A 25,628-nucleotide genomic window follows, 5' to 3' on the forward strand; every position below is an offset into this window, starting at 1 on the left:
ACCTTAGCCTCTGACGATCGATCTACTATCAGCCTACGACCTACTACCCAGACCACGACCTAAGTGTACTGTTATTACGTCTCAATCCCCAGCTTCTGTTAGCAGACCCTACTGTCGGATAGCTGACCGTAACACTTGGAATGCTCGTAGTAGTAGGCTAGACCAATGGCACCGACCTTGTCCTAGACCCTTACATAAACTATAGTTAATACTATTTTAAGTTCTACTAATAAACTCTTTTATCTTGAATAGTTCAGTTAATTAGTTTGTTTTATAATACTAATTATTAATTATTGTATTATTTTTTAAATATTTTAATAATATCTTTAAATTTATTAAATATTTTAAAACAAATAAATTATTATAGCTATATTAGTAGAAGATAATATATATTTATAAGTAATGGAAGAATAACTAATATGTTTTTAAATATATTATAATTCTAAAGAAAATAAACTTATAAATATTATTTTCTTTTTCTCTAATAAATTAAATAAAGTTATTATTATTCTTAAAGTAGTAGTTATAGAAGTAATAAATATCATAGTATTTTAGTATTTTAAAATAATGAATTATAATAATATAAAAAAAGAGATATTTACCTTTTCTAATTAAAGTGATTTTTATTTTCTTTATATACCTCTATAAGTAACTATAGAGGTTTCTCTATAAACTATTCTAGTTCTTAAATATTTCCCTATAAGAGTTATATAGTAGTTAGTAAGGTACGCCTCTAAGTGGTAAACTACGAAGAAGAAAAGTTAGAAGGGAAGAAAGAAAACCTTACGTATAGGATATTACACACGTGAAGATTTGATGGCCTCGATTTTAAAGTCTTGTCCAACGCCTCAATCTGAATCTGGGCGGTACTTCTTGCCGAAACAGACTCGGTTTCCTCCGACCTGCGCCGCCTGGGCTCGGCAATTCCTCTTCATCTCGGCCCGCTCTGTTGACAAGATCCCGACTCAACCGATAACATACCTCAGACCACCATACGTTCCACCGCCGCAATCTCGTAAACAAAGAACCAACCCAAGGCCGCATGCGTCTGTTCAAAAATCCGGGGTCGACCCATTATTCAATGATCTGTGTCGATCACCGGCCCCCACCACGTGGGGTGCACCTCTGGAAACCATGTAGCCGAAGTTGACCGTCAAGGCTTGACCCAATCTGGAGGAAAATATCTGAGACACGACAACAAAACTTACACCGTTTTTACCTGTTGCGGTGGCATGGAACGTAGGATAATTGCTGTGGGCAACGAAACATTCCAGGGTTGGTTTGGAATTGAGTCAATGGACTGCAATATTAATCGGGGGGCGTCCGGGCTGGCGCCCTGTTCCTTTCTTTCCTCGCGATAACCTCACTTCACCCGCTTCTGTGGTTGGGGGCCGTGTCTCTTGCTTGTGTCAAGACGGTGGCTTCAAGAGCAACTGCCGGAATCTTCTGTTGGATGTATTATACGCCAATTCACTCATTTTTCTACATGATGGTGATGTAAAAAACACAAGTTGCATCATGGAATAATTCTGCTGGGCTGCACCTGCCTCAGCACCTGGGCCTCGCTCCTTCCTCCATCCTGGCCTTTGTACCAACGTCGTGTCGACATCAGCCTCACGTCAAGTCGCTCCTTCCTCTGAACAACTCCAGAGAACACAATCCTTCCTCAACTTCTTTTGTTTACCCACACAGGGCAAAAGAGTTTTCACCACCCACCTTCTTTTTTGACTTTGCCTTCCGCACGCTCTTTCTTCTTCTCCCTCACCACTCTCACTTCCTCACAACACACTCTTTTGGTGATCGCCAGTATCTTCAGTCTTTCGCTTTTGCACAGCTGCAATCACACGGCGCGCACGTCAATTCTTACATTCTTTTGGTATCACGATAATATCATCTTAACCATGTCCCCCCTTCCAGGCCAAGCCTCCTTCAGCACGGCCACGACCGCTGTTGCTAGCCAGGGCGTGGCCTACCCCTCGGTTGAGGAGTTCACGTCTTTCAAGCTTCCTGCGACCCCGAAAATCGTTGAGGCCAACTGCGACAGCGTCTCTGAGGAGTCCAACAAGGAGGACAAGCTTGAGCCTCGTCCTGCGACCCCTACGCCTCCTTCGTCCGTTTCGACCGAGTCCTCGGATCTGCAGATCAATGACGATACTCCCACTAACGTCCGCGGAGAGTCGATGATCTTCCCAAGGCAGCCTCTCTCGGTCCCCAGATCTTCGAACGCGACCCTGGGAACTCCTCGTTGGCCTTTCCAGAATGCGACCCCGCGCCCCTCCGTCATGGTCCCCATGACCCGCAGCGTGACGGCATCGACAACGCGGTGGCTGGATGTCAGACGCAGCCATCCTCCTGAAGTCAGCATGACCGAGTCGCTTGATGAGTTTCAGATCAACCATCCCCACGCTCGCATGCTCGCTCTTCATCCCGCGAACCTCAGCCTTCACTTGCCTCATACTCCTCACCAGATCCGCCACTTCCCCCAGCTGGTCGAGACCCCATTCCGCCCCGCTGGGCCGGCACCCGATGCTCCTCAGCCTCGCAAGAATCGCAGCGGCAACTTCTTCGACTGGAGCCGCCGACTCCTCAAGTTTGGCCTCCGCAGCAGCCATGGCAAGCGAAACAGTGCTATCAAGCCCAAGACTTGGTGGTACCAACGCATCAGCACTCAGAAGGACATGTTCTATGGATGCACCCTCTTCGCTTTGTTCTTCCTCATCAACTTTACCATCGCCACGACCATCTTCGCTACTATTCAGCACTTCACCAAGAGAACACCTTTCTGGCTTGCCATCTGGGAGATTATCAGCCTTTGCCTTTTCGCATTCACCTCCGTCATCTGGATTCTCATGTTCCGTTTTCGCAGGTCCGTTCACGTCGACGAAGAGAGCAGAGGCCGATCCATTATGCCCAGGGCCTGCAACGAGACTCACATCCCGGCTAGCCCCCGCGAGATTGAGCACCGACGCACCCTCGGCGCTGCCTCCCAACGCGAACAGCGGATTCAGAGCATGCAGCAGTCGGATAAGGTTGACTCTGCACCTCACGCAGTTCAAATCACCGAGATCCCCGAGGAGGCGACAGTTGCACAGGCCGTCGATCATCCCGACAACTACGTTGTCACCGAGGAGAACATCATGGCTACTATTCCCCGCAACAACACCAACGAGCAAATCGACAACTACTGGACTGACGTCTCTCTCCTCCCCACCTCGCAGTCGCAGGTCAGCTCCATCACTGCCGTCATTGACACGGCCCCTGCAGTCCCCACCAACACTCCTCGATCCGAGCGCTAGGAGCGTGAGCATCGTCGTCGCTCTGGCCCCATCACCTCATACGACTCCGTTGAGATCATGTCCGGCAGAGCTACTGCTATGATTTGAGAAGGCTGTTTTGTGCTATTGGAGAGGTAATACTTGGCTTTTGGACGGTGTATTGGCATTGCATGGATGGCATTCTGGACAGGACGTTGGTTGGCATGATACCCAGTGGAATGGAGAGGCGTACTGGGTTGGATCAGAACTTTCAATGTTTGTTTAAGCTTGGCTTGGCTTTGTACTGAGTATTTTGGACCCGATGATTGGGCAGTCAGACGCGAATTGCTATTGGACCTTTGAACGTTCTTGCTGTCAGACGTGATGGCAAGAATAGACATGCAGGAAGCAGGCTGTGACCCATCATGCAACCAATCGCGCAGCCGTTCCTTCTTCCAGCTAGGCTATTGTCAACAGCGCGGAGTTCGCGGTCGCCTGAGAAAAATGGTCCGCCACTTCCAACCTCCCTCATCATAAGCTTCTGCGTCTAGCTTACGTCGAAGCGTGTCAACAACACCATCAGCAAGGAGACTTTGACACCCTGATGCTATCTCTTTACGATGTCTTCCTCAAAGCGGCAGCGCTACTGGGGTAGAATCACCGGAAAAGACGAGAACAACAGCTCCGATCGGATTGATACCCCCGCACCAGATCAGGCACCGAGCCAGCCGGGCATTCCATCGACGTCGCCAAGTTCCTCTACCATTTCGTTAAGAAGCCGAGATTCTCGTCGCTTAAGCACATCGAGCAACTTACTAGATGTCCCGACAGCTCCTCTCGAACCGCGCACTATCCACTCAGCCACAAAGCCTAACGAGGACAGGGAGAGGGCCCTGCCCGATCTCTGGGCCAAAGCCGCAGACGTCCTCAAATCTGACCCGGACCCCGAGAAGCGATCCTTGATTGAACAGTATTCTGCAACCTTGAAGGAAGAAATTGGGCCTTCCAAGATGGATGACTGCGCAACCCCGTTCCTTGGCTTGCAGCCCGGTCAAGCAGCTAAGCTTCTTAACGCCAAAGCCGAGGAGCTCAAGAACCGTAAAATGACGGTCGGATCCGGCAAGCACGCGGTTGAGGTTGAACCACACTTCAACAACGTGGCCAAACATATCATCACGGCGAAGGACCTCATCAACAGCGCTGCCAGAGCTGACCCCCATGCCTCAGTAGCTTGCGCCGGTGTGATTGTGATTTTAACCGTAAGTTCGCAAGCCATCAAGTGCTACACGTTAGCGTACTAACTGACCACTGGACAGTTTCTCATCCGACAGATCGAGCAGCGAGAGCAGCTTTTCAAAGGCCTTGACCTAGTTTCTTCGATCATCTGCAGATATCTCGTGATGGAAACCGTCTTTCGACCGAGAATACAGGTGGACTCTGTTTCCAAGGCCACCGCTAGGGATCTGGAGCGTGACTTCGAAAATAATTTGGTCAATCTATACGCCAAGATTCTTGAGTTCCAAGCTCGAGCTTTGTCCTACGTTCAGAGGAGCAGGCCTAGCCAATTCTTTCGGGACACCTTCAGAGGAGACACCTGGAAGACACTCATGGCTGATATCAAGGATCTCGATGGCCAGTGTCGGGCTTTTGCCGACTTGGTCACCGACGAAAAGCTTCACTCATTTCTCGACAACCAGCTACAGCCTTCAACCCACAGTGAACCTAAGGCCTATGCCGAAATCGTCGAATCGGAACAGTTGCAAAGGCAGAGAGCTGAGTGTCTGCGACTGCTAGACATCTGTCCCTACCGTGATCGAAAGGATATCAACCCGGAAAGAGCAGTGGGAACATGCGAATGGTTTATTGACCATGATCTCTTTCGTGCGTGGATGAACTCAACTCGACCTAGCATTCTCTGGGTATCCGCAGATCCTGGTTGCGGAAAGTCTGTGCTGGCAAAATTCCTAGTGGATGAAGTTCTTCCGAACAAGATCAGAGACAGCGCTCTTTGCTATTTCTTCTTCAAAGAGGATTTTGCCGACCAAAGGACAGTGCCAGTCGCCCTCTGTTCTATCCTCAGGCAGCTGTTTCTAAATCGACCTTCCCTCTTGACCCCAAAACGTATGACACAGTTCATTAATGAGGGAAAGCGATCAACGGAATCCACGTCAAGCTTGTTTGAGATGCTTTTTGCCCTTGCAGGGGAGAATGACGTCCATATTTGTTGCTTGATTGACGCTTTGGACGAGTGCGAGGAGAGCGACCGACGAAAACTCATTTCGGCGCTCGACAAGTTTTACATGAACCCAGACGACCGTCAGCGTTTGAAAGTCATTGTCACCTCGAGACCAGAAATGATGATTCAAAGACAGTTTAGACGGCTCGAGAAAAGCTGGCCGAAGATCCACCTCCGCTGGGAGGATGACGAGCAACTGGCAAAGATATCACAAGAGATCGACGTCTTCGCCCGGAGTCGAACACAATGCATTACCGAGTCTATTCCTTTAGAACCATTAGAGACACAATTTCTCCAGCAAGAGATTTCCAAAACCAAGAACAGGACATACCTGTGGGTAAAGATGGTGTTAGATGTTATTGAGAACGTCCTCGCATTCACGACCGATAAGGCAGCTGAGATCTTAGCCGGTCTGCCCAAAGGTTTGGACATGCTCTACGAGAAGATCCTCAACCGCTGTCAGGACATCGAGAAGGCTCGCAATGTGCTTCAAATAGTCATTGCTGCTGTGAGACCTCTGACACTGGAGGAGATGGCTGTTGCCCTAGCCATGTCGACGAACGAGCACCTCAGTTCACGCATCAAGCTCGAGCCTCCGGGCCGATTTAGAGAGACGCTGCGAGCCATTTGTGGGCTTTTTGTAACGATCATCGACGACAAAATATACTTCATCCATCAGACGGCCAAGGAGTTCCTGGCACGCGACTTGGCAGACTCGAATGTTCCCCGACTAATCAGAACGCCTAATGAGTCTGTGGGTCCCTTTTCTTGGAAGCATACCTTCGCGCGTGCCGAATCGAGTATAGTCCTCGCCAAAGCATGCATGCGTTATTTGGGTTCACGCATGGGAAGCTTGGCAATGCAAGGCCTCCCGCTCAGCAAAGTGGAGCCTGATCCTCACCATGTCTTCTTCGAATATTCTGCCCTCTTCTGGCCGACACATGTTTTGAACTCCGGTGATGTAGTTGAGGATGAGATAAAGGTCCTTGCCACAGCCCTGTGTGAGGCGTGCTGCAGCGAAACTTCTGATTCTTGGTTCTCCAAACGGCTTCTCATGAAGGGATACAGACAGATGCCTCCCGATGCCCCTGCCATGTCGTCTCCTTCGTTAGATGTTTATTATATGGAAGAGAATTGGATTGTTCCCCTGAAAAACCTACACCGCTCATTGTTGCAGTCATTTGTGGCCTTGAGCTAGCTGTCAGGACTGTTCATGCCAAGAACGAACACATTATTCTCGAGCGCGACGAACGAGGAAGGACTGCCTTGTCCTGGGCTGCGAGACAAGGACAGACCGACTTGGTTCGCTTACTGTTATCCTTGGATGTATCCGATGACGCACAACGAGACTTTCGGGATTCGGTTATCAACAGCACTGCGTGTCGACTGACGCCGCTAATGGTTGCGTCAGCCTTCGAGCATTTGCAAACAGTCCGTGCTTTGTTACAAGATCCGAGGGTAGACCCTCACACCAGAGATTGGAAAATGAGAACTGTTGTGGATCATGCCTTTGATCATGAAGATGTCGTCAATGTCTTATTTGACTACAGCAGTACTTGTGTAGGCCTTGAGGATGATCGGTTGTGGGACTACTTCTTGAAGGCGATTAGGAGAGCATATATCAGACCAGCAACTTCATTAGCGCAAGCTATGATTTCTGACTTCCAGACTAAATGGGGGTCTCAAAGGATGTCCCCATTCACGGCCATCATAGTCTCTTGGGGTGTACTCAGCGACCCACATTCGCCACAACCACGCCAAACCAAGTTAGACGTCTTGAAGGCGACTCACAAAATGAACAAATTCGACCCTTCGTCTCTCGACGCTCAACTAAGATCTCTGGTTTGGTGGGCAGTAGAAAGTGCGGGAAATCTGGACGTTCTTGAGTGGCTTGTTTCGGAGATCAAACTTGAACCAGATCAACGAAGCAATAGCAAGCAGACGCCATTCTCTCGAGCTGCCAAGCACTTGTCGAAGGATAAGCTCGAAGTTCTGTGGAACACTGGCAAAGTAAACGTTAATGCGTCTGATTTGAACAGACGAACACCTCTCTTCCATGTCATTTTAAGGGGCTTGGACAGACAGACAGCTCTACAGCAATATCTCGTATTTGGCTATTCATTGGGCGATCGAAAGGAGGATGCAAACACCAAGATGGTTGAGACAGTGAACTTGCTCATTTCCATGGGAGCGAATGTGGATCATAAGGATATGGATCTTCGTACTCCTCTAATGCATGCCGCCAAAGCCGGGTTTGACCGTGTTGTTGAGACGCTTGTTGGGCATGGCGCTTCGTTGGACACGGAAGACCTTGATGGTCACGCTGCGTTGATGCTTGCTCGAAAAGCAAAGGAACCAGTTGACTTGAAAGAGAGACTTGCTCTTTGGCTAGGTCCAAGGCCTGAAGATGATGGCCATGAGGCAATTGTTGAGTTGCTGCTGACAGCGGGAGCGAATGATTCTACAAAAAGAAATTCGCCTGGTATTCTCACAAAATACGACGAATACTCCTACATAAGGTAGTTGGGCTTACTGTAGTCTTCTGAGGTCTTCCCACTCGGTAAGAAGTACGAGGCCGCTGGAATAACTTTCAAATCGATGGCGCCAGGACTTCGGTGCATCGTGTACCTACACCACGAATGATTCAATTTGACATCATCCTCGGCGCATAGTCGCTTCGCTTGGCGTAGCTTTCAATCATTCGCAAATTCCCATTGACAGAATTCAAAGGTTTCGTAAATAATAGATCAAGGCCCGATTCCCAGGAGGCGTTCGATTTGAAGTATAATCAAATGAGGACCCCACCCCCTTGCACCATCCATGGGCCGGCGTTCGTCGCCCATCAGCCGGGTACTGTGCGGAGTCGAGGTCATATCAGTCTTGGATCCAAATTTTAGCATCGATTTCACAGCCCCCGACATTATAGACAAAGCCACCAAAGGCTGTTTATCCGATATGACGGTCTCGGAGACTACGGTTTCAGAGACCCATGCGGTCCCAATATCATGGTCAGCGGTATTGGTTTGCCTGGAGCCAAGCCGCAAGTAACACCATGATAGACCAGGGGATCTGTATGAACCTACTCTCAAAGTAATGGCTTCAGGGTCTACTCAGTGAAAGTCTTCGCGACAACCGTATATTTACGTGAGGATTACAATGAATGACATGTTGATATCCGTTCTCAAGCTAATGCAACGAGTGTTTTTTCTCTCGACTTGGCGACAGATAGTACTGGAATTTTCACGGAAACTGGGGAGACGGGAGCTTTCACGCCCCCGCATTAGCGAGGCAATCTCACAATAGACACGGTAAATCTCAGACTGGGTTATTACAAATACCGTGCCTTGGCAAGTAGTAAATATCAATTCGGGCGAACAGATGCATCATTGCTTCGGCTTAAACTTTCGGGTTGGCACCTTTTACAGTAGTTTACCACCGAGTAGACGCACCGACTGCCGACTCTACGACCAGATGCCTGAACTGTGCTAATATCGCCTGTAAAGATCCTTGCCGATCACTAAGACGTAGTGCTATCTTAATCTGCGTTGAGGCGTATGACCCGTTCCACCAGTCTGAAATGAGTTTGCAGTGACATGTCAGTATGCATTTATCAGTTGCCGTACAAGCCGACTCGTACGCTTCTTGACATTGCCGGTGGGCCACTGAAGCCGGTAAGGCGACCTGGCGGGCGTAGCGTCCTCCATTGTACTCACCTGCGAGGACCTGGAGGGGTGGGGGGGGGGGGGGGGGGGGGTCCTTCGATCGCAGGCTACCTGGCGTCCCCCCGCCCTCGTCTCAAGGCATTAGTATGCAGTTCCATACCGATTACCTCCGTTGGACGCCGGGCGGATATTCCGGGAACCGGACAAAACGATTGATCAATTTCTTGAGTCATGGTTCATGTTTTCTCGGACACGACGGTGCGATTTGGCCGACAGAGGTTTGCGGGTCCGATCAAAGAAAAAGCGACTGCCAATGGTCGATGTCACCGTCCTGACCGGTATCTACGAGAGTGATGCCGAAGTAAGTCCAGCACCTGTTTTGCATAGGTTGTCTACCTTGAGATTAGTCTACCGATGCCCGTGCCGGGGAAAAAGGACCTTCTGATACAGCATGTAGAACAAAATGAGACCATAGTTAAGTCGGAAATGAAAACCAAGACCGAAAGGCTATCGTCAACGATGCATGACGTGGCTTCATACAATTCCTCGTCTTGGAAATCAAAGTCCTTGCGCGAAACATGATCGTCATTGAGCCATATCTTAACAAGGCTTAATCGCCTTTGCGGAGGCTGGGAGTGTGAGTTGGAAGCTGCGACCAGCATGATTGGCAGTACTAGTGCAAATGACTACGAGCTTCCAGAACTTAGTTATACTCCTGCTTAATCTTGAAAAAAGTCAAATCCGAGATGGTCGTAGTCAACTCCTGAACCTGTGTGTTCAATCATCATACACAGTACCATAGAATGCACGAATCGAGTTGAGCCGAAGAAGCCGAAGCAATAAACATAAAAGGGGCCAACTAAATCATCTGGCGTTTGAAGGAAGCCATCCACCCCATTCAATTCATCCCTTCACTGCCCCAAAGTTCAATCTTACAACCCAACTTTATCTACACCAGCCTCTAAAGTTCACAATGCAATTCAAGATTGCCATCGTTACTCTCTTTGCTGCTATGGCCATGGCCAACCCGGCCATCAGGCAGTCCAATGCCCTCGAGCACCCGAAGCTCGTTGGCCGCCCCAGGGGCGGCGACACCCCCTCCCAACCCAGCTGCTGTTCATATATTCCTGGCGAATGTCAGGCGTCATGCGTAAGGAACCGGGCTCATAGGATGAATTTGGATCCAAGCTAATCACTCGCCAAGTGCCCCTCTGGATGCCCCACTGATTAAGCGATGCAAGAATCTTGCAGGGCCATGTCAGATTGCTTTGGTCGGAAGGTTGATTGGAGCTTGATTTAAGGTATCTAGGTACAAGAGCTTTCCGCAGTTCCGACAATCGCACTGTCCTCAACGCAACTGCATAGAATCATAGGTAGAAAGCCGATACAAGACAATTTTACAAAATGATGAGGCCATACAAATTGTGATCGAGACCACCCAACCAGACCAGAGACCCATCACCACCACCAGGCTAGAAAGGCTGTCTCTACATGGTTTCCAAATGTAGTTGACTAGACCGCTTCACACCCATCTCAGCATCGGTCACGAAAGGGGGTTTCAATTTGCCGAGCTGTCTTCGTCACTTCAAAGTCTATAGCAAACACCAACAGGCTACCAGTTGGAAAATGGAATTATTGAAATTGTAGTCAGTGCCGAGCCTTGAGTTTCGTAATCACAGCAGCCAGTGTCTATGACGACGATCAAAGCTATTCAATCAACAACTGATAGTCTTTGCATCGTGCACTGCCAATGTGGAAAGGTCAGAAAGCCTTCTAGAAGGAAGAGGTTGTAGCCTGGCTGATTTTTCGTAAGGATGCAATTTGCCCTTGACAAAATCCTACAGCTTGCTCCTTGGTGCTCGTTTCATGCTCTGGTGGAAGCTCCGTAGCTCCTGATACCCATGTGACTTCGGTCTTCTTTCCCCATATGTCGTGCAGTTGAACCGCCGCAAGCACGCCCTTCGCAGGACTTGGATTTGGTTGAAGCACTTCGTACTTCAACTTGTACGAAGCATGGTCGCAGACAAGTATGCGCTCATCGAAGAAGGTTTCGCCAAAGTAGACACGCCGAATAGCACCCTTTCCGTAACCCTCCAACACTGCTGGAAGACATCATTAGGAACATCCAAAGCTCAAACAGACTGCTCGCACTGACATTTCGTGTAAGTCTTTTGACAAAGATGGATGGGTTACTTGGGCTCTGGTTGGTGCCTGATGCAGTTGTGATTCCCCCTAAGCTGAGAGCTTTCAAGGTTCTCCAAAGAGAACACTCACTCAATATATATGCGCATGCTTCGTTGCGATGTGGCAGATTCGTCCGCCGGGCGGATCAAAAAGAGCCATTTGTAAGCTCTCAGAGCGCTAGGAGTGTTTGACGTGTGGAAGTTAGTGCTTCGGCATCCTTGAGGGGCCTCGAAAGCGAAAGCGAACATCCATGCCGGCATAGAGATACGAGACGGAAGCAGTCATTTGTGTGGCGGTAATAGTAGCAGGCTCGAGAAAACTTCAATAATCGTCGAGGCGTTACAGTTGGTCACCTTCTCATCTAAGAATGCTATCTATAAAAGGGGATGATTCCTAATGACATTGAACAGCTTCGGGTTGACACGACACTACCGCAGTGACGAATAACGAGCCACGATGGAATTCAAAAAGACCAAGGGCAATGTTGCTTTAGTATTCGGGGCTTCCGGCATTGTAAGTGTTTCCGGCTACGTTGTAAATCTGTTTTCGGCTGACGCTCTTGACTCATCTCTTAGTCCGGTTGGGCCTTGATGCGCGAATGCCTCAACTACCCATCTACCAAGACGTTTAGGCGAGTCATTGGCTTGTGTAAATGACCTTTGACTAAAACGACAGCCAGGTTGCCGGAAGACTCAAGATTGAAAATGCGCACCGGACTGGATCTTACCAACGCCGAGTCAACTCTTCGGAGACTCGGAACCATTTCGGACATTGCAGCCGTCACGCATGTCTACTTTGTCGGTGTGATTTTATCATTCGAGCATTCGCAACTCTGTCGTATTCTTCATAAAGTAACAATTTTGCAGCTTACACGGGTCATGGCACTACTCCAGAGAATCTTGTGGAGCTTAACTCGGCAATCGTTGACAACGCGTTGATGGCTGTCAATGTCCTTTGCCCTAACGTCAATTTCGTTTCCCTGCAGACAGGTGGCAAGGTAGAGACAATTCCCATCCATGGATCGCAAAAGTGCACCAGACCTTTGCTGACTGTACCTTCATCAGGGCTATGGCATGGTCGGGCATGGATGGCCTCCCGCACCATGGAAGGAAACACTGCCCCGCATACCGGAGCCGTATGCGTCAAAGATCTTCTACTACGCGCAGCACTATGTGGTGGCAAGACATGCTGCAGCTAGTTCGTGGAAATGGGCCGAGATCAGGCCATCATTTCTAGTAAGTTTCCTAAACAGATCCCTAGCCGCCTTCTATCGATCTGGTCGACTGACAAGCCCTGTCAATAGCCTTGTTTTGTCCCACACTTCAATGCCATGAATGTTGCGCAGTCGCTGGGATTATATCTTTCCTTCTATCGGTCCGCCAAAGGCGACCGGGCGATATGCCCGTTCCCAGGGAGCCAAGAGTCTTGGGTCGCACTGCACACTGATTCTTTTCAGGATCTAGTTGCTCGTTTTCATATTCACGTCTCCCTCCACCCCGAAGACACCAATGGGCGCGCCTTCAACGTTGGAGACGGTGAGCCGGTGTCATGGCAGATGAAATGGCCGTTGGTGTGCAACTACTTTGGTCTTGAAGGGGTTGGGCCGCAAGAGCAGGCCACAGGCCAGGCCTATGGTATTGACTGGTTGATGGCTCAGAAGGACTCATGGCCAGTCTGGGTTGCAGCACATGGTCTTCAACCGAATGCCATGGATGATGTCCAATGGGACATACTCGTGACCACCCTGGCCACGCCCATCCGAATTGACTATGATCTCACGGCGTCTCGAGAGATCGAGTTTTGTGAGACATTGGAGCCTGGAAAAGGCTATACTTTGGCTTTTGGTCGTCTTCAAGAGGCGAATTTCTTGCCTGATGGTCGAGGCAATTGAAGTTGTGAAGTCTACTGGTTCGTAGGCCTCTGTTCAGATAGCGGGGGATGCCTAGAAGGTTGTGTAGAAAGAAAGGAAAACAGGTCCATGACCAAATACTCGGACTTTTGGGTTCACTGACGGCATCCCAAAGAAATCTCCCAACCGCCAAGTGAATGATGCTGTTTTCCTTTTTACTGGCTACAGCCAGTGAAGCAAGGGGCGCTCGCAACAGCCCCACATGGAAATTTGGCTTTTTGAACCGTTCTCCTCCGCTGAACAGGCCGGCATGCTCTTTCAATGACTTGAGCTGATCATCCAGGGGAAGTTGATACAGTTCGCAGTGAGATGGGAGTAGTGCAGGGTGATCATCTGTAGCATGCTGACATGCGGGGCCGGATGCTTCCGCCATGGAGATCTCGGAGTTAGATACGAACCCAGCTGACAGTGGATCCCCGGCGTGTGGCTGTCAGGGTACCTCAACCCGATAAGATTGACGTCAGTGAATGCATTTGCCGCTGAGACAGGTGCCCAGATGTGCTGATTCCCTTAGAGAGACCTTACGATAGTTCAATTGCCCTGCCCACGTAACAACAAGTATTTTGGTTGGCATCATCTGCAGTCGAGCAAGGTAAAAGATAGCGGACTCTAGACCGACAGATGCCCGTCTTCTAGCTTAACGGCGCTTATGAAATCAGGTTGCAATCGATGCTGGAGGTCGCGCACATAAATAACAACATTCGTTTTCTTTACCCCAAATCTCCACAGGCCACACCAGCATCTTATCTTTTCCTGCGCCTCGTATTTGAGGACATACTGTAGCCATGCTGGGCAATTCTTTCTTGCCCGCCTTTCTGTCTCACCAGATTCATAGGAACAATGAAATCAGTCTTTCCAGTTCCAGCTGTGAGCAAGCAGTAAGTGATTCTAATTTTAGTGCAATTACCAAGGAAAATAACCTTGCAACAGTGTCGCCAATTGAGCTTGGAGTTTGGTTCGGCGGTCCACATGGGAGGAAATGACCCCGACTTCTCAGTCTGGGACGCGAAGCAGCAAGAAGTCGTTCCAGCTTGTCGCATGGAGCCCACATCTGCCAGTGATGTCGCAAGGGCCCTTGAGATTATTGTCGACAACTGGTGTCGGTTCGCCGTCAAGGGAGGCGGCCATTCGACAAATGTTGACGCCTCCAACTCGGTTGGCGGGGTAACGATCGACTTGAACCGAATGGATCATATTGAGCTGGCAGATGACAGATCCTGGGCCAATCTAGGCCCCGGATTGGTTTTGGGAGAGGCGTACGCGGCGTTGGAGCAGCACGAATTGTCAAGCATCGCGGGACGAGTTGCCGATGTTGGTGTGCCCGGCTACACTCTGGGGGGAGGAATTTCGAACCTGTCCCCGCAGTATGGACTGGCAGTGGACAATGTCTATGAGTATCAGGTCAGTTACACAGGCAGTGAATGGTCTCGATAATCAGTGTTGATACTAACATCTTCAGGTCGTGCTGCCCAATTCCACTATCGTTAACGCCAGCGAGACGGTGAACCCAGACTTGTACTTCGCGCTACGGGGAGGCGGCAACAACTTCGGCATTGTCACAAACTTCCGTTCTCGACTTGTACCTCAGGGAAAGTTGTTATCGGGAGACAAGACCTTTCATGCCAACTACATGGCGCCATTGCTCGACGTGGTCTTCGATCTTACCACAACGAAATCCAACGACACCTCCATGTGTTACTCGACTCGATACTTCTGGGACTCTTCGGAGAGTCGTTTCCGAATGTCCGTCACTCAAGCATATTACGAGCCGATCCTCGAGCCCGCCGTGTTTGATAGCCTCAACCAAATACCGTTTGAATCCAGCACCGTGCGGGTAGACTGGATGAGTAATTTTGCGCTGGAGAACGTCGGCCTTCGTGTGCTGAGGTAAGTAATTGTTCAAACCACAGTTCGATAATGATTTCACGAACTGACACGGACTAAGACGATTGTACGCCACCGTCACATTCCGTCCATCTCGAGAGCTATATGAACAGGTACAAGATATATTTGCGGAAGAGGCTGAGGCCGTTAAGGATACGCCGGGATTTGCGTCTTCAATTGTACTCCAGGCGCTGCACATCAATGCCATCAAGGCGATGAAAGTACGCGGCGGCAACGCATTGGGGATTGAGTCCGACGAACCATTGAACAGTAAGTCCGCTTCTAAAAACGCTGGAACAGCCCTAACAATGACAGTCGCTCTATTCACTCTGGGCTGGCGAGATCGCGAAGACGACGAGGCGATGAATGCCTACGCTGACAGGTGGCTGACGCGATTCAAGCAGCGGGCATCTGAAATGAATCTTTTGCATCCATGGCTGTACATCAACTATGCGAAGCATGACCAAGATCCATTTTCGGGGTATGGGGAGACGAACAAGTTGCGTCTTCAGAGGATTCAGAAAGCCGTTGATCCGCGAGGTATCATGACGTCTCAGGGCTTGTGTCGTGGCTCATTCAAGCTCAACTAGTCACAATTTCGAAATGCTTCGTGTTACTTTCGCAATTAACATGAATTATACTTCATTTATGGACAGGGGGTGGGCGGCCGTAACAATCCAACGTAGAATGTTGTTCCTTTTGCAACTGCAGGCGATTGCGAGCGTCTTTCTGTACTCATGCTGATCTAAACATGAACTCTTTAAATCTGATCGCGGTAGAGACATACAGTTAGCATATTGTTTTAATGACAACAGTTGAATGGCCGTTGTAAGAAAGCCAAGTTTGATGACGCAGAGATACCCAATCGAAGCAATTCGCAAGGTTGACTTGTAGTGATCGCCATCGATAGGCATCTTCCATAACGCAGGCTGTGTCCTTGCCACCAACAGTCTTGGAGGACATGTAACGAGTAGAAATGTTGTATTCTTAGAGGGTATTATGCTTCTACAACGAATAGGATCTGGACGATAGATGGCTGTGATATTGTCCAGTAGCATCACGGGCCTACGTCCAGTATCCCATGCATCCCAACGCTGAAAGATGTACTTCCGACCTCATCCAAATCGATTCGATTTCGGGTTCACCGGAAATGGATTTAGGCGCAGGGGACGACAATGGTCTTGTCGGCGGGGATGGAGTCGGGGTTGGCAATGCCGTTGAGCTCGGCGAGGTGGGCAGCGGTGGTGCTGAAGTCGGCCGCGATGTCGTTGAGGGTGTCTCCGCTGACGATGTAGTACCAGCCCATTCCGGGGTTGGCCGTGTCGTGTCTGCAACCACGCTTGGCCTCGGACAGACCAGCGAGGGCAGCGACGGCGTAGAGGACGATAGAAGAGGTCTTCATTATGACGGTAGTTGAAAGAGTGAATTAGGTGGGTAGTTGATTAGACTGTGGGTTCAATGATAGAATTGAGGGAGATGAGATGAACTACCATGACATAGGCGGCGATGGGCTTTAAATATTCTTGGGAGTTCATGATGGTGTGTCAGGCGGATGACGGGCGCGGCAATGCGGCCATTAATGCGTTACGACTCAAGTGCCTTGCAACACGGAGGCGGTGATAAAGTTTATTTGACAAGCACCCCGTCATTTGCTGTTCGATCGCAATCACAATATAGTAACGAGGGTAGTTCCGACATGCCGAAAGTCCATATGCAGAACGAGCAACTCGCATGCTCGCACTTCCATCAACTCAAAGCAGAGTCTAACAAGACGATGGCTTTGTCACTCCGACTGTCTCTTCAACTTGGCTGCCGCGGCTTGTAGATATGACCAACGCGAAAGATCGGAGACAGCATAGGGGAGTCTCGGCATACCTAGTTACTCAGTGTTGACTTGCTGATGCCCCCTTCTACCCTACTCATCAAGGGTAACCTTATTTCTGCAACAATTCTTCGTTACTTTGGACGGATTAGCCCGGATTAGAACCTCTGCGCCATCTTCGCATCAAGCGTTGGTTATTGAAACCTGCGAGGGACTATGAGTTTCACTCCAAGCTGAGGGTAGGATGTCGGCATGCCCGTGACTGCTGCGCATCAACAGCAGCCGGCTTTCATTGAAAACTCCGACCGTTGGCTCAAGAAACCGAACCGGAATTGCGCGTGTTCTCTCCAGGACAGCGGTCATCTTCAAGTCTTTGAAGTAGGTTCATCGTTGACCGTTGACCCATCACTCAATTGGGATCAGCCAAAATGCTGCACAAAATCAGTCGCATGTTGCAGATCACAGCTCCTGATCGAGTCAGTGCGTCTCCGCTTGGCATCAGATATAGCCACCTCGTTACATAAATAACTCCGAAGCAAATGATGTCAGGGGTCGAAGCGAGGTCTCTGGAGACGGATCCCGCCAAGGGGCTTCCTTGCCGGTTAGCCGCGGCACCGCGCCAAGGCCAAACTGAGGCTTCCCACTTCGCGCTTGAACGAGCAGAAAGTTGCCCCCCTGGCGATATCCACAGCTCCTTCATCCTCCGAGGAAAACACAGCCACGCCGACACCGAAAACACGGCGTTTGAGGCCCCGACGACCACCGCGAACGGCCACGGAGGCGATAAACTTTCTGGAAACATGGATCTCCGCCTCGCCCCGTGACCGGAACAACATGATGGAGGCAAACGCAACCGGAACGCCCGATGGCCACGTGCCACAAGAATGTCGTAACGCCGAGTCTCACTGTTTGCCCTCAATGAGGGTCCGGTCCCTCTCAGCATCCCCACCGGTCCCCAGACCATAAGGCTTGTGCAACCCATACGGCCCCCAGAGCCGTACATAATCGAGCCAGTCACATCGCCATAGCGTGCCGAGAAGCCTTGGACCTTCTCTCGGCACCGCAGTGAGATTCGCCAAGATGCAATGACGCGGCTCTTGAGATCCGTCTTGGTGTTCCCCCAACCTGCAGCTCTGGCTCCCTTGGCGATGGAATGACCAGAACATATTACCAAATGGCACCCCCGGCTTCGAGGGAGGGGGTCCCGCTCTAAGGCTGTTCTGTCTTTTCTTGTCGTCAATTCTTGCCAGTTTTGACTTTCACCGACACTCCACGGCCGGTTCGAATTTCTCTGGGCAGCCACACGTACAATGACCGACGAGATCACTGCTGCACCACGACAGCAGGACTCCGGCCCAGCTGGGTCAAGCTCGTACAACCACCACTTTTCAAAACAACAAATGGGCGACGACGAGAAAGAGCTGGACCTCCGCGATGATTCCAACATCCAAAACAACAAGTTTGCGTTTACGCCGACGCAGCTGCATAAGCTGATCACCGCCCGAAGCCTATCAGCTCTCCACGCGTTCGGAGGTCTCCCTGGATTGGCCGCGGGTCTCCGGACAGATCTCGCCGCTGGCCTCAGTGTCGACGAGACCGATCTCGATGGAGCGATATCCTTTCAAGAGGCCGTAGCCGCCGGCGAGGCACACCGATCTGCCGAAATCACTCCCCTGCCGACAGCTCCAACGCACGAACATGGTTTCAAGATCGATCTGGACATCGGCCAACATGAAGAGAAGGGATTCACCGACCGCAGACGCATATTTGGCGAGAACCGGCTACCCAAGCGGAAGCAAAAATCATTCATGAGGTTAGCATGGATCGCGTTCAATGACAAGCTCATGTTCCTCCTCACACTATCGGCCACGATTTCATTAGCCCTCGGTATCTATGAGTCGGTCGATGCAGCGGAGAGCGAGAACAAGATCCAATGGGTCGATGGCGTGACTGTGGTCGTCGCCATCTTTGTCATCGTCTTCGCCAGTGCAGCTACGGACTGGCAGAAGAACCACAGGTTCGCGAAGCTCAACGAGAGAAAGGAACAACGAGACGTCAAGGTCATCCGGTCGGGAAAGACACAAAATCTATCGGTATACGAGGTGCTGGTGGGTGACATCATGCACATAGAGACCGGTGATGTTGTCGCTGTTGATGGTGTTCTGGTCCAAGGCTCTGGTATTCAGATCGACGAGTCGACCATCTCTGGCGAGTCGGAACTGGTGCACAAGAACGTCCCTAGCGAGAGTGACATTCGCAACAAGAAGGCTCACAGATCATCGGCGACTGACCCATTTATTCTCAGCGGCACGACGGTGTCTGGTGGCGTCGGCGCGTACTTGGTCACCTCGGTTGGCACCAATTCGACCTACGGTAGGACTCTGATGTCGCTGAGAGAGGACGTGGATGAAACTCCGCTGCAGCAGAAGTTGGGTAAGCTCGCCAAGCAGCTCATCACCTTTGGCGCTATCGCCGGCATCATCTTCTTCCTCATCCTCTTCATTCGCTTCCTGGTGGAACTTCGATCGATGTCTGGTAGTTCCTCGGAAAAGGCTGAGACCTTCTTCAAGCTGCTCATCCTTGCCGTCACTGTTGTCGTGATCACCGTGCCGGAAGGTCTTGCTCTTGCGGTGACGCTTGCCCTTGCCTTTGCCACCACCAGAATGCTGAAGGATAAGAACCTTGTTCGCCTCATTCGTTCATGTGAGATTATGGGCAACGCGACATGTATCTGCTCTGACAAGACGGGAACGTTGACCCAGAACAACATGACTGTCGTTGCCGGCCGCATAGGCATCTCTGAGCGCTTTGGTGACATCGCAAAAGTGCCGTCAACCACGACAGACGAAGCTGATAAGGGTGCTGTGAGCGATTCTGGGGCCAGTGACGACAACCCTCGAGGGCTCCTGGACTCGCTTAGCGACGATGTGAAAACTTTGATGAAGAATAGTGTCTCCCTCAACTCGACCGCATTCGAGAGCGATGACCCGAAAGATCCCGGCTTCGTCGGCACAAGCACCGAGACGGCCCTGCTTAGATTTGGCCGTGACTTCCTGGCCATGGGCCCTCTGAATGAAGAGCGCGCGAACAACGAGGTCGCCGACATGTTCCCCTTCGACGCCTCCCGCAAGTGGATGGCGGTCATGGCCAAGGTCTCTGAAGGGAAGTACAGGCTGCTTGTCAAGGGCGCGGCTGAGGTGGTCTTCGATCAGTGCTCCTTCATCCTCAATAACCCCAAGACAGGACTCGGTGTCCAAGTCATCACCGCCGACGCCCGCGAAGACATGCGTTCTACGATCCGAGACTACGCCTCGCAGATGCTGCGGCCCATTGTCGTCGCCTACAAAGACGTGTATGCCGCAGAAGCGTTCGAGAAACCCGATGACCCCGACTCAATCAAGTTCGAGAAGCACTTCAGCGATATGACGTTTGTCGGAGTGTTTGGCATTCGCGACCCTCTCCGACCGGAAGTTCCCGACTCTGTGCGTCAGTGTCAAGAGGCAGGCGTCTTCGTCCGCATGGTCACCGGCGACAACTTTCTGACAGCAAAAGCCATCGCGAAAGAGTGTGGGATCTACAGTCCGGGAGGTCTGGCTATGGACGGACCGACGTTCCGAAAGCTGACCCCTGCTCAATTGGACTTGGTCATCCCCCGCCTTCAGGTTCTGGCTCGATCTAGCCCGGAAGACAAGCTGCTTTTAGTCACACACCTGAAGGGAATGGGCGAGACTGTTGCCGTCACTGGTGATGGAACCAACGACGCGTTGGCCCTCAAGGCGGCCGATGTGGGCTTTGCTATGGGAATCCAAGGCACGGAAGTATCCAAGGAGGCTGCATCCATTATCCTGCTTGATGATAACTTCGCGTCCATCGTCAAAGCTCTGATCTGGGGCCGAACGGTGAACATCGCAGTGAAGAAGTTCCTGCAGGTGAGTGACACCAAATACTGCGAAAGATACAGGGTCGTTGCTAACAAAGCGCACAGTTCCAATTCACTATTAACATCACTGCCGGTACTCTCACCGTCGTCTCAGAGCTCGTTGGCGACTCGCTTTTCACCATCGTTCAGCTTCTCTGGATCAACCTCATCATGGATATCTTCGCGTCGCTTGGCTTGGCCACCGACTATCCCTCGCACGACTTCGTTCGGCAGCGCCCGGAGCCCCGCAAGGCGCCCATCGTTACCATCACCATGTGGAAGATGATTCTGTGCCAGGCCGTCTACCAGCTCGCCGTGATGTTCACGCTGCACTACGCCGGCGAGTCTCTCTGGGGAATCGACACCAGCGACCAAAACCAAGTGCGGTCCTTCCAAACAATGGTCTTCAACATCTACGTGTTCATGCAGTTCTTCAACCAGCACAACTGCCGTCGTGTCGACAACCGACTTAATATCTGGTACCAAGGCGTCCTCCGCAACCCATGGTTCATAGGCGTCCAGTGCGCCACTCTCGCAGGTCAGATGATCATCATCTGGAAGGGTGGTCAGGCCTTCGACACCCGCCCTCTCGACGGCCCGCAATGGGGTTGGTCCATGCTGTTCGGCGTACTGGTCATCCCCCTCGGAGCAATTATCCGCCAGATCCCTGATGAGTGGGTGTATGCTTTCTTCCAGATGATCAAAAGAGCCTTCATGGGCACTCTCTACGGCATGTCCAAGCTCCTGCCATCCAGATGGCGGAAGAAGGCGGAAGAGGAAGCGGAAGACTTGGGAGCGATGGAGAGTTGGGTCCTGCAGACCGGCGCCGCGCTCCTGCGGCCAATGAACTATGAATGGGGTAGCACGACACCACCGCCCGGCGGCGGACTCGCCGGTCGTGTTTCCAGCATCCCTGCCGCTCAAAGAGAGGCCTTGGCGCGCGCGGCCCGGGCTGGAACGGGCGACAACGAGATCGATGTCCCGCAGCTCATCGAGAACGCGCGGTATGCCAAGGTGGAGCTATCCTATGGCCTTGAAGTCCACCCTGGGACTCCCAAAGAGGACCCGATCTTGCTTACGTCCATCGGGATTGATGGCAAGAAGTGCCCTCCGAGTCAAGATCCCGAGATCTTGAGATATTTGCAACGTCCCCACTCCAATTAATCATGGGGCGATGTTGTTCTTTACGGTGTTGGTAGGATGTTTGCTTTTCGCGTGAGACACGCTCACGCGTGATGACGCATATCTACGCAAACTTATCATGTAATAACATGTCGGGAATCAGGCCTTGGCAGAGATTATGTCTTAATGCTTACAACGTCACATCATGTTGGATAGATTTAATGAATTCATGGGTTGCTTTATTTCTCGATGCTCGTCGTGCTGAACCACAAATCGGGACATTTGATAGTCGTCGCAAGTTTAGGTAGCAGGTGACTTGTTTCAACGCAGTACTATTAGCCCTCTGCCCAGAAAACCAATATCTGCCGGTACCCATCGCTTTGGTTCCATCCGGAACTTACCTCGCCGGCGACTTCTGCCGGTCTACAGGCTATTTCAACCGGACATATTGCCAAGGCTTCTCAACCAGAAAAGGACACATTCACTAACTATATTAGTGTACCGTATTTTCTCTCCCAATCTAAAAGCTAACATTTGACGGTTCCCAAAATCTGTCGAGAGTTATGCCGTGATGGCTGCCGGGAACGTCTGCCCGCTGTAACCCTACATTCTGATACAGAAGGACCCAAAATTCATAAGGCAAAGCTGAAATGGACGGCTTGCTCCTCACTCCGAGAGATTGCCACTCAAGCCCCATACGCAAGGAATGCAGTGATACGTTGACTGCGTGGTAGCCATACCCGAAATGCGTATAAGAAAGCAAAGGCCCAACGTCTGCTGGTTGGATGTCCCTCTGGGCAAAGGAAGACGATCAGAGTAATTGCAAAGTAGTCCCAACAAGTTGGCTTAGTTAATCATCATGAAGTCGATCGCTATTGTGGCAACGGCGCTTCTTGCGCAAGGCGCTGTGGGACATTCCATCTTTCAACAACTATGGGTCGATGGAGCTGACATGATAAGTCCACATCTCACTTCAAGTATCATAGACCTGCTTGACTAACTCTTGTTCACGGATCGCAATGCGCCAGAGTACCTCCGAGCAATTCGCCAGTAACCAACGTCGCTGGGTCTGACATCCGGTGTAACGTCGGTGGAACGCAAGGCGTCGGTGCCAAATGCCCTGTCAAGGCCGGCGGCACAGTAACTATTGAGATGCACGCGGTATGAAAGCCCCTCTTACTTGAGTTTTCTCATAGTGCGAGACTGATCCGGCATCTGATCTAGCAACCCGGCGACCGAAACTGCAAGAACGAAGCGATCGGCGGCTCCCACTACGGCCCCGTAATCGTCTACCTCAGCAAAGTCGATAACGCCGCCTCTGCCGACGGGTCCTCAGCCTGGTTCAAGATATTCGAAGACGGCTGGTCCGCCAAGTCCGGCGCGGGCTCCGGCGACGATGACAACTGGGGCGTCAAAGACCTCAACGCCTGCTGCGGCAAGATGGACGTGCCCATCAGCAAGGACCTCGCCGACGGCGACTATCTCCTACGAGCCGAGGTCATTGCCTTACACACTGCCGGGTCTTCTGGCGGTGCACAATTCTACATGACATGCTATCAGATCTCGATCTCTGGAGGTACTGGCACGGCCAAACCTTCGACCGTCAGCTTTCCTGGAGCGTACAAGGCGAGTGATCCCGGTATTCTGGTGAATATTCACAGCAAGCTGTCTGGGTATGTCGTACCGGGAGGTTCGGTGGCTTCGATTGGAACGACGAAGGCGGCAGGCTCCGGTTGTGGCAGTGGATGTGCCTCGACTTGCGATGCTAGCAAGGGCCCAGTTGGGACGGCGATTCCGGTCACAGGCGGTGGTGGCGCTGGGACTTCGCCTGGTACCGGAAGTCCGCCGTCGTGTACGGTTGCCAAGTACGGGCAGTGTGGTGGGCAAGGATGGACCGGATGTACTACTTGCGCGGTAAGTTTGGTCCCTTCCAATTTTGATGAAAAAGCTGCTGACATCTGCTTGTTAGTCTGGATCAACCTGCCAGGGAGTGTCGGTACCTTACTACTATCAATGTGCCTAAGGTTTGTGGTCATGCGTTCCTGAAAACACAATACAGTTTAGGCAATTATAGCATGTATTTCGAGAAGAACGCGGAACAAGACTCGTGGCTCTGCGAGTCTTTGATCAATGCTTTGGAGACCCACTCATCGTCATGTTCGAGAGCGCTGGTGGGAGGCAAATACACAAGCCTGATGCCTTGAATACACAAGAACATTGGCTTTATGAATCAGAATGTTGATCATGTTCATTTCATGCCACCCACCAAAGACGCAGTCCAAGATGTTAGGACCTGCCTGATTGGCTAGGCGTCTCTTGAGTGATGACCGTACTTAATACGACCCCTGAACCCTTCAATGCCGTGCGGGGAAAGCCCTACAGAGTGGGGGAGGGGATCATCTGGCAGGGACCGCTTGACTCGGTGCAACTTCGGGTCTCACAGAGCAACAGTCTCCTCTCAAAAGAAGTGATATTCTCGCGTAAGGCCCACGAGGAATGCAAGGGAGCCTCAGACACCTTTGTTTATCCTCTGCGCTTTGAAGGCCGATAACCAGTAGCCAACAAAGAGCTATCTCGTTGTGTTCAAGCGTCAACACCACCATGGGCAAACGCGTTGTCTTCACCGGTGGCTCCGGCGTCGCGGGCCGCTGGGTGATTCAGGAACTCCTCCGCTACGGTCACGAGGTGATCAACCTCGACATCGTCCCTCTCGACAACCCTGCCGTCCACACGATGAGATGCGACGTGAGCGACGCCGGTCAGGTCTACAGCGCGCTTCACACTCAAATCCGACTCACCCAGCCTCTCGAGAAGTCCTCAATCCCTGACGCCGTCATCCACTTCGCCGGTTACGCACGCCCGCTTCTCGCTCCAGATAATGAGATCTTCAAGACAAACGTCAACAGCATCCACAACGTCGTCGAGGCAGCGTGCAAATTGGGCATTAAGAAGGTCATCCTGGCGAGCAGTGTCTGTGTCTACGGTGTCACCTTTGCCGAGGAGCGGCGCCAGTTCACTTCATTCCCCATCGACGAAGAGACCGACTGCAACCCCACGGACCCTTACGCGCTTTCCAAGATCGTGGGAGAGACGATTGCCAGGAGCTTCGCAAGCCGCTTCGGTGTAGATATTTACTGTCTTCGCATTGGTGCTGTCATTGAGCCTGAGAAGTACGCCGAGAGCTTTTCTGGGTACATCAACCAGCCAGAGGCCTGGGATGTCCACGGATGGTCTTACATAGACGCGAGAGACCTCGGTCAGATGTGTCATCTCGGACTTGAGAGGAACGGGTTGGGCTGGCAAGTGTTTAATGCCACGAACGATGAGATCACGAATACGGAGAACACGACCGCGTTCTTGAGCCGCGTGAGCCCGTCGACTCCATTCACGCGGGAGATGGGAGAGCGTGAGGCGCCGATGTCGAACAGGAAAATTCAGGCCATGTTGGGATTTAGGGAAGAGAATCCGTGGATGAGGTACATTCCCATCACTAAGAAGACGGTATGATAGACGCATTGTTATCAAGATATCCACGTACGGAAGAACATGATGAAAATAAGATCAAATGAGATCCTAGCTCTTGGGCAAAGGGCAGCTCGCATTCATCAAATCAAATCCGTCGGATTTCAAAGCCCG

General features: G+C 51.2%; 8 protein-coding genes across 8 annotated transcripts; 7 read left to right on the top strand and 1 right to left on the bottom strand.

The window, feature by feature from the left end:
- Positions 1–1,901: 1,901 nt before the first annotated feature.
- CGGC5_v015037 (uncharacterized protein) lies at positions 1,902–3,296 on the top strand (the record flags this gene model as incomplete). Its single annotated transcript, XM_032026923.1, has 1 exon — positions 1,902–3,296. The coding sequence occupies one exon, from the start codon at positions 1,902–1,904 to the stop codon at positions 3,294–3,296; it is 1,395 nt and encodes a 464-aa protein (XP_031876664.1).
- A 578-nt stretch (positions 3,297–3,874) lies between these two features.
- Positions 3,875–6,688, top strand: CGGC5_v015038 (Vegetative incompatibility protein HET-E-1; the record flags this gene model as incomplete). The annotated part of the gene is made up of 2 exons (XM_066153193.1): positions 3,875–4,513; positions 4,571–6,688. 2 exons carry the CDS (start codon positions 3,875–3,877, stop codon positions 6,686–6,688), a joined length of 2,757 nt encoding a protein of 918 aa, XP_066007402.1.
- A 3,437-nt stretch (positions 6,689–10,125) lies between these two features.
- Positions 10,126–10,383, top strand: CGGC5_v015039 (uncharacterized protein; the record flags this gene model as incomplete). Its single annotated transcript, XM_032026921.1, has 2 exons — positions 10,126–10,302; positions 10,357–10,383. 2 exons carry the CDS (start codon positions 10,126–10,128, stop codon positions 10,381–10,383), a joined length of 204 nt encoding a protein of 67 aa, XP_031876666.1.
- A 1,657-nt stretch (positions 10,384–12,040) lies between these two features.
- On the top strand, positions 12,041–13,227 carry sirQ-3 (Short chain dehydrogenase sirQ; the record flags this gene model as incomplete). The annotated part of the gene is made up of 4 exons (XM_066153194.1): positions 12,041–12,137; positions 12,203–12,333; positions 12,401–12,571; positions 12,793–13,227. The coding sequence occupies 4 exons, from the start codon at positions 12,041–12,043 to the stop codon at positions 13,225–13,227; spliced, it is 834 nt and encodes a 277-aa protein (XP_066007470.1).
- An 803-nt stretch (positions 13,228–14,030) lies between these two features.
- Positions 14,031–15,719, top strand: sol5-4 (Bifunctional solanapyrone synthase; the record flags this gene model as incomplete). The annotated part of the gene is made up of 5 exons (XM_032026919.1): positions 14,031–14,123; positions 14,176–14,646; positions 14,705–15,132; positions 15,191–15,399; positions 15,445–15,719. 5 exons carry the CDS (start codon positions 14,031–14,033, stop codon positions 15,717–15,719), a joined length of 1,476 nt encoding a protein of 491 aa, XP_031876653.1.
- Positions 15,720–16,285: 566 nt separating this feature from the next.
- On the bottom strand, positions 16,286–16,531 carry sleL-1 (Cortical fragment-lytic enzyme; the record flags this gene model as incomplete). The annotated part of the gene is made up of 1 exon (XM_032026918.1): positions 16,286–16,531. The coding sequence occupies one exon, from the start codon at positions 16,529–16,531 to the stop codon at positions 16,286–16,288; it is 246 nt and encodes an 81-aa protein (XP_031876663.1).
- A 1,730-nt stretch (positions 16,532–18,261) lies between these two features.
- CGGC5_v015043 (Calcium-transporting ATPase 2) lies at positions 18,262–22,034 on the top strand (the record flags this gene model as incomplete). Its single annotated transcript, XM_032026916.1, has 2 exons — positions 18,262–20,880; positions 20,937–22,034. The coding sequence occupies 2 exons, from the start codon at positions 18,262–18,264 to the stop codon at positions 22,032–22,034; spliced, it is 3,717 nt and encodes a 1,238-aa protein (XP_031876680.1).
- A 977-nt stretch (positions 22,035–23,011) lies between these two features.
- Positions 23,012–25,499, top strand: eglD-5 (putative endo-beta-1,4-glucanase D; the record flags this gene model as incomplete). The annotated part of the gene is made up of 6 exons (XM_066153195.1): positions 23,012–23,042; positions 23,095–23,153; positions 23,217–23,665; positions 23,773–23,906; positions 23,962–24,016; positions 24,581–25,499. The coding sequence occupies 6 exons, from the start codon at positions 23,012–23,014 to the stop codon at positions 25,497–25,499; spliced, it is 1,647 nt and encodes a 548-aa protein (XP_066007462.1).
- Between the last annotated feature and the right edge of the window lie 129 nt (positions 25,500–25,628).

The sequence above is a fragment of the Colletotrichum fructicola genome (assembly GCF_000319635.2).
Source record: "Colletotrichum fructicola Nara gc5 chromosome Unknown KSG_Nara_v1_contig09, whole genome shotgun sequence".
NCBI classification, from domain to species: Eukaryota; Fungi; Ascomycota; class Sordariomycetes; order Glomerellales; family Glomerellaceae; genus Colletotrichum; species Colletotrichum fructicola.